Genomic DNA, 8,127 nt, shown 5'->3' on the forward strand with positions numbered 1-8,127 from the left:
TGTGTGTATACCTTTCATTCAAGAACCCAGAACACTGGGTGGGTATCGAGGAGTGCACTGCCACAGCCAGGACCATTTGAGTAGAGTTATCTAGGTACAGCAACAAGCAGATCTCTATATAGTGAGTTCCAGGCCACACAAGACTAGTGAGACCAATCTCAAAAAAACATATAAAAAGAAGATGCAAGAAGGAGGAAAAAGAAGGAAAGGAAGGAAGAAGAGGAAGACAAGGAAAAGGAGATCATGGTGATGATGACGATGATGATGGCATCAATAGGCTAAAGGATAGCTCAGAAGTTAAAAGCATTTGCTACTCTTTCAGAAGACCTGTGCATAGTTCTCAGCACCCTTATCAGTCAACTCACAAATGCCTCTAACTCCAGTATCAAGAGATCTAATAACACCCTTGTCTGGCCGTCCATAAAAATATAATCTTAAGGCTATTATTATATTAAACTTTCTAGATGGTAGGCAATTGTGCTGTAACTATATAACTGCCTATTTTCTTTAAATCAGATTGTTAAAAGTTGGCCCATGATTCATAGAAGCTTGGGAAAAGTGACTTTGAAAGCTAAGTTGTTGGTTAATGTGAACCCTGGTCCCTCTCTTCCCCCGCCTTTTTTCTAGCCTCTGTGTGTGTGTGTGTGTGTGTGTGTGTGTGTGTGTGTGTGTGTGTGTGTGTGTGTGTGTGTGTGTGTGTGTGTGTGTATCTGCCTGTCCATCTGTTTGTCAGAAGGATAAAGGACATTAATCTTTTCTTTTCTTTTTTGTTTTGTTTTTCCTTTTTTAAAAAATTAGATATTTTCTTTATTTACATTTCAAATGTGATCCTCTTTTCTGGTTTCCCCTCCGAAAACCCCCTATCCCATCCCCCCTCCTTCTCACCAACCTACCCACTCTGGCTTCCCTGTCTTGACATTGCACTACACTGGGGCACTGAGCCTTCTCAGGACCAAGGGCCTCTCCTACCACTGATGTACAACAAGGCCATCCTCTGCTACATATGCAGCTGGAGCTTTGGTCCTTCCATGTGTACTCTTCATCAAGAATAGCAGAGTAAACCCAGGACTCACTCTTAATGTTTATGACTGTACAAGATATTTATACAGATTCTAAATCTCAGAATATTCTTACTTTTCCTTTTCTTTCAATGTGTCCTAGTGACCTGCCCATTTACCTAACTAATGGTTCCCATGCTAATTTCAGTGTTCAGATCAAGGCTGCTTGGCCTCAGCCCCAGGGCAGAGCACCACAGTGGCAGGAGTAAATGGGGTGGCACATCTTTACCTCATAGCAGAAAGGAAGCAGAAGCAACATGGGCTTTTCCTACATGACTGCAGCTTATAAGCAAAACTCTACTCGGGGCTATACTTTATACTGTAAGTCTATTAAACAAAAACACTGTCCAAAAACATGAGCTGTAAGGAAATCTTGATACTCTAAAAAGCAATGTGTTCCAGTACATTTTCTACCAAGAAGTCTTTACAAGGCTGGCTCTTAATTTTAAAAGTTCAATTCAACTTTTCCTTCTGAACTCCTACATAAACACGGAAAGAGACTCAACATACATTTTCATTGAGTTTACTTGCTTCAAGGCGCATCCTGGTCTTCTCCATGCTTTCAATTTCTTGGACGATTTCAGCAGCTATTAAAATAGGGAGAAAGAAAAAACAAACAATCATACTGTCTGATCATCATTCTATGCCTATGAGAGGTTTTGAACAGTACAGCAAGACAGGTGGTAGATACATGCAGATTCCTGTCTTCAATTTTCAAAAGTAGGTATAGTGGTTTAGAAGAGAATGGCCTCCACAGGCTCATAAATTTGAATGCTAGGTGTCCAGTTAGTAGAAATGCTTGGGAAGGATTGAGGGCGTGGCCTTGTTGGAGAAGGTATGCCACTGGGGCTGAGCTTTGATGTTTCAAAAGCCCACTTAGGACCAGTACCACTCACTCTCTCTCTGCCTAAAACTTGCATATCAGTGTGAGCTCTCAGCTACTGCTCCAGTGTTGTGCCTGTCTGCCAGCCACCACGCCTCCTGGCATGATGGTCACGGACTCATTCTCTGAAACTGTAAGCAAACCTTCAATTAAGTGCTTCCTTTTATAAGTTGCCTAGGTCTTGGTGTTTTATTACAATAGAATAGTAATTAAAACAGTAAGTTTAGCATTATTTCAAAGCAGTACATTAAATGAAGAGTATGGAGTTTTAACATGTAACTCTTCTATATATCAAAATAAAGCTGTATACCATGTAATTTTTACCTTCTCTTAATATATAAACTGTAATTTTAATGAAATATGAGAATTAATTTACTACTATGAGTTAAGTCCTTAGAGGATATCCACTCTAACTCCAATATATTAAATGTAGTAAAACTTGGCAAGGAGAGAAAAAGATTTGCAAATACGAAGGGACATGCCCTTGCCTCCAAAACCAGTATCTGAAGGCTGTCTCCAACCGCTCACAACAGGGAGATCAAGAAAATGTCCACCAGGTGGTGGTGGCGGCACATGCCTTTAATCCCAGCACTTGGGAGGCAGAGACAGGAGGATTTCTGAGTTCAAGGCCAGCCTGGTCTACAGAGTGAGTTCCAGGACAGCCAGGGCTACACAGAGAAACCCTGTCTCGAAAAAAAAAAAGAAAAAAAAGAAAAAAAGAAAAAAATGTCCTGCCCCATATTAAATACCTTTCTTTAAACACAAATGGTGTAGACTTTGCAAATGCTGCCTTTCTGTATCAAAAGTCAGTCTATTAAAGTACATGAGGTACAGAATAAGAACTGATATTCATCTATACACAGTTATATGTAAAAAGATATTAAGTCTGGAATTTACTTCAACATATTCTATAGAGAGGCTTTAAAAGGTACACAGAAAAAATTAGGATTGCTTGATAACTGTTTATACTGGAGGACAGATACGCGGGGGAGATATGAGTACTTCTCCTCTATACCCACTCCAATCTCCTCTAAACCCACTGCAAATAATCAAGTCTATTTCAAACTTCAAGCAACTGCTGCACTTGAAAGATTTTCTTCTCTATGCACTGAGCTATAGCTGCCTCCTTAATATACGAAAACTGATAGAAACAATGTAGACAATATCTCCTGTGAACACGAAATGTTTATCTCCTTGTGAGCCTTCTGAGTCATGGCATAATACAAAAGTAGAAGTACTTCCATTCTGTACAATGCATTAACACGAATACCATTCTGGCACACTCTACAGCGGTAATTATTATATTATATCATATTATATTATATATTAAGATTAGGTACAAGTTAAGGGCTTAAGCTGTCTTCAGAAAGACTTCTAATTCTGTTTAGGATGTAGAGAGCTAGTAACAGCCCCACACTCACTATAATGACAAGGAAAAGCTAGACAATCTATGCAACTATAATTTTGCTGGAAGCCATCAGAGTTAAAGTTAAATAGCAAGTACATGCCCTAAAATCCCAAAACAGGTGGCAAGATTAGGATAGACCATGAGTACCAGGTGACAAAAAAGCAATTCCCAGGAAGCAGACTGCAATGACCCTAAAACCGAGTAAGATCCCAGCTAAACTTTTTGATGGATTGCAAAAGGCCAAGGGTGGCTTCCAAGAAAGTTTAAGAACACTGACAGGCTCAGACATGGGAACATCAATTGCAGGCTGTTTCTACAGAATGCCAGCACTCCCATTTCTCTGGCACACTGAGAGGTAGGAGTCCCAGCTACACACTCAACATCATAGTCTTTGTCCTGCCTTCCCACCATATCAACACAATAAATGAGTTGAAATAAATCGTTTCTTTAAGTTGCTTCTTAGCTATTTGATCATACCAATGAGAAAAGTAACTGATACAAAAAAATTAGTAAAAGAACAAGATGGGTCTGGTTGTACATGCCTTTAACCCCAGCTTGTGAGAGACAGAGGCAGGCAACTCTAGAGTTCAAGACAAGTCTGTTCCACAAAGCGAGTTCACCAGGGCTACACAGTAAAACCCTGTCTCAAGAAACAAAAAGCAAAAATTAGGACAACAATGAAATCATTGTGATAAAGCTGACCATATCATTCATAGGCCTTTGGAAGTAGAATGCAGAAAAAACGTAGAAGAGTGAAAGGCTGCAGGCTAGAGTCCTAGAATACTCTTAGGACAGCTTGGTAGGCCATTGTGGTTGGAAAGAAGAAGACCAGAATGATGGACTGTGGACAATAAGGACTACTTAAGAAGTCTCAGAGGGCAACAGAGCTCTCTAAGGACTAGAACTTCACTAGAGTGTGTGCACTAGAGTGTGTACACTAGAGTGTGTGCACTAGAGTGTTTGCACTAGAGTGTGTACACTAGAGTGTGTGCACTAGAGTGTGTACACTAGAGTGTGTACACTAGAGTGTGTACACTAGAGTGTGTGCACTAGAGTGTGTGCACTAGAGTGTGTACACTAGAGTGTGTGCACTAGAGTGTAGTATGACACTGTGTCATGCTCTAGCAAAGAATCTGACTGTGCCCGGCAATCTCAACTATTTCAGGGAGGCTGAATTAAGAAAATAATAGGCTTTGTTTGGTGGCAATAATCTTACAATAATATAATTCAGGCTATGGCATGGCTACTGCTCAATGCATTTATACTAATTCATAGAAAACAGAACAGAAAAATATAAAAAATGTGCAATTTAAAAAGAAAAGGAGCTCTAGTGTGGGTATAGTAGTAGATGGGCTTCCGGCCGTGGTGACACAAACCTTTAGTCCCAGGACTGAGAAGGAGGAGGCAGATGGATGTCTGTGAGTTTGAGGCCAGCCTGGTCTACAAAATCCAGGTCAGCCAGTGGCTTGGGAGGAGAGAGATTCAGGGATATTCACAGTAATCTCAGGATGCATTTTCACTTTATAAAAATTTACCACACCATGTACTTTTCTGTTTTTATATCCTTCTTCCTGTTTGTAAATATAAAGCAATTCTAAACGTTCTTACCTATAAAGAACTCCAAAATGTATAGATGGTTGAGTGAAAACTATGGGGAGAATAGTGACTTTTTATGAATTAGTACTGACTAAGGATGTCTGTTTATGTATAATAATCATAATAGAAACATCCACTGAGTTCTAACTACTTGCTAAGGTACTGTACTAGATGCACTCTATCACCACGAAAATATAGCATGTAGGATTATAATCCTCATTTTACAGATGAGAAAACTGAAGTACAGAGATGTGACTTGCTCAGAGTTACTCAGAATAAAGTAGGAGGAGTACAAGACTCTAGATAACTCTTTATCACCTTGCAATCTCTGGAAAGATACTCAAAACTGGCAACAATAATTCTTCTGAGAAGGTCCTGGGGGTATGAGACAGCCTGAGAGGAAGACTGCCTTAGCACAGTGTTCTACAGGTAGCTCTGAAAAATTCTTTTGCTTATCTTACCTACTACCAAAAAGGTACTTAATTAAAATTCTGTCTATGGTTTATAATCTCTGAGCTACATACTTACTTTATCCAGAGATGAGCATGGGCGTATTACTTTACCTGATTTGGGATGCAAAGCATCGCACTGGGCATTATACATGTGCACAAATTCCTGATGCCTTTTAATAAGCTGCTGTTTGTTTCCTTGAATAGATAAGCCATGCTGTTTCAGCTTTTTCTTTAAATCACGATCAGAGAGCAAGTTATATACAGTTTTGGGCAACGGCTTCCTTTTGTGAGCAGAACTAAGACAAACAAACAAGAAAGATCTTAGGATTACTGTGAATTATCAAATATTCTCAGATAAAACAGTAATTTACCTTTCCAGCACCTGACTGACTAGAAAGATAGTTGAGATATTAAGATAAAAAAGAAGAGGATGGAAGATCGTTTAGTCAATGGAACACTTGCTTCATAAGCATGAGTTTGGCTTCTAGCATCCATATAAAAAGCTGGGGAGGTAGAAACAGAGGCGTCCTTAGAGGCTGCTGGCTGGCTTGCCTAACTAATGACCAAGGCTGGGCAGGTCCCAGTGAGAGACTCTGTCTTAAGGAACAAGGTAGAACAGACTCCTGACTATGATCCCAGGGCTGAGCTCTTGTGTTCACACACATGTACCCCACACCAGGAGCATTCATACCCACACCCACACAAAGGTAGAAGATGGATAGAGTGTCGGCATAAGCATTCCGACTAGAGGTTTAGCTCTAAAGGCAATTAGATGCATAATAAGCAGCTTTCAAAGTGGTCTTCACAACTGCAATCATTTCAAAATTACAGCAGCCAATTAGTAAGATCTTAAGGCTAAGAGGGTTTAAAATAAAAAGATTTAAAAAAAAAATAAGCAAAGAGAGTTCACAAAAGGCTGTGCTTCTCAAACTTCAGGGGACCTCAGAACTACCAGGAGAGCTTGTTTTAAATGAAGATGTGCAGTCACTCTCCCCACAGCATCCATCTACATGGCGCAGGTCTGAAGTTGGAAACTCAAAGTCTTTCCTTTCCAGGTTCCCAAGGTAAATCTGATGCAGTGGTCCAAAGGTCATGAGGACACTACTACAGTCAAGTACAAGACACAATGGTTCCACTCAGGCGAGGATCATTTCCTGACTACATTATGTCTTTTATGCTCAATCAGTAAAGTCTGAAAGCCAGAAATAACTACTTAATTGTAAAAGGACCTGCAACTTCAAAAGAGTATATTTTTCCAAAATTGTTCTTATAATGGCATCCAGCTGGACTCCACAAGATTGATGAAGTTATGGTAAAATAAAATCAGAGTAGGTAGCAACAACTAAATCACTTTACAGTGTTTATGACAAGCACAAAGGAAGGAGTGATTCATTAAGTCTCTAACTAAAACACTTATTTTATCAAGGACAGACTATTCTAATAAACATCTGTAGTGTTCACAGGCATTCACAATGAAAGCACCACCAGACATCAACCATCTCTATCAAGAATTTGAGACTCTGAAGCCAGAGAAACATTCCCCCAAGCATGGCATGACACTGATCTTTTCTATGCTGAGTGAGTGAAGCTGAGAACCACAAGTCAGGGGTCTCAAAACCAGGACATCAAGAGAAAAGAGCTCTGCTCTGAACCAAGTGACAGCTCCACACAGGATGGGCTCAGGGTGATCCGTCACTCAGCAGTGACCTTTAGTGTTATAAAAGAAAGACTGTAAAGCATAGAGACCCTTATGTGACCAATCCAAGGCCAGGATATAACTAAACGGATTCAGGTCCATTTTCCCTAAGTATGTCTGAACAATTCTCTAAGAAATACTTCTGAAGACAAAAAAAGAAACAGAAAAACTTGGAGTAAAGCCAATTTAGGAAGTATAAAACAAAACCAACACCAACAGCTGTCTCAAGTGTAGGATCTCTCGTCTACTGAGTGGCATGGTACATACAGGCTAGTTCTAAGTTGCACTGGGGACCAACTGGCAAAGTTCTCTGTGCAGCCACATTTGGAATACCACTGGACAGAGCTAAGAAGCATTAGAAGACTACAACAGAGCCTTCTGAAAAGAGAACAATCCAAACAAGATCATAAGTACAAATACTCTTCAGGGAGAAAATACTCAGCTTTTCTACTTCAAACTCATTTTCTGGGATGAAACACAAGAGGAAAAAAGCAGGTCATAAGATACCGATGGCTTAGAAGTCATCCTGGGATATCTCCTTGTATTATCCCAAATTCCCCCTAACTAAGCAACATAACCATCTAAATCTGATTCCCATCGACAAACTGTGAGTATAAGAAGGCAGTCCTTGGCCACAACACCCAGAGGAAGCTCCACTCCCAGGCGCTCTGACACTCACAAGATCAGAGGTGAGGAGGACCCAACATCTGTCCCAACACCAGGAGTAACTGGGACCAGCGGGACCAGGCATACAGGAACTCTGCCAGCAGAGTGGCTTTGGTTCCTTCTGGTCTCTCTGGGCTGGTATCCTGAGCAGACCTTGGGGCCAGGCTCTGCAGCCAGTCCCACAACACCCAGAGGAAGCTGCTGCACTCCCAGGTGCTCTAACAAGCCCAGGGTCCCAGAATCACAGGATCCCAGATCATCACAGCTTGACTCTGAGGAGTTCTGACACAACCAGGATCACAGGAAGGGCAGGCTCTAGTCAGATTTTGCAAGGGCAGGTAGCACTAGAGTTAACCAGGTTGGGGGGG

General features: G+C 40.8%; 1 protein-coding gene across 6 annotated transcripts in view; it reads right to left on the minus strand.

Annotated features, from left to right (window-relative positions):
- Rad18 (RAD18 E3 ubiquitin protein ligase) overlaps positions 1-8,127 on the minus strand; it is a 77,661-nt gene that overhangs the window by 48,315 nt on the left and 21,219 nt on the right. For all 6 annotated transcript variants that reach the window (XM_031382838.1, XM_031382839.1, XM_031382837.1 and 3 more), the window contains exons 7-8: positions 5,509-5,693; positions 1,569-1,645 (exon numbers count right to left, since the gene is read on the minus strand). In XM_031382838.1, the coding sequence (XP_031238698.1) occupies positions 1,569-1,645; positions 5,509-5,693 (262 nt within the window). The remainder of the gene's footprint in view (positions 1-1,568; positions 1,646-5,508; positions 5,694-8,127) is intronic.

This window comes from Mastomys coucha, unplaced genomic scaffold (genome assembly GCF_008632895.1).
Source record: "Mastomys coucha isolate ucsf_1 unplaced genomic scaffold, UCSF_Mcou_1 pScaffold20, whole genome shotgun sequence".
NCBI classification, from domain to species: Eukaryota; Metazoa; Chordata; class Mammalia; order Rodentia; family Muridae; genus Mastomys; species Mastomys coucha.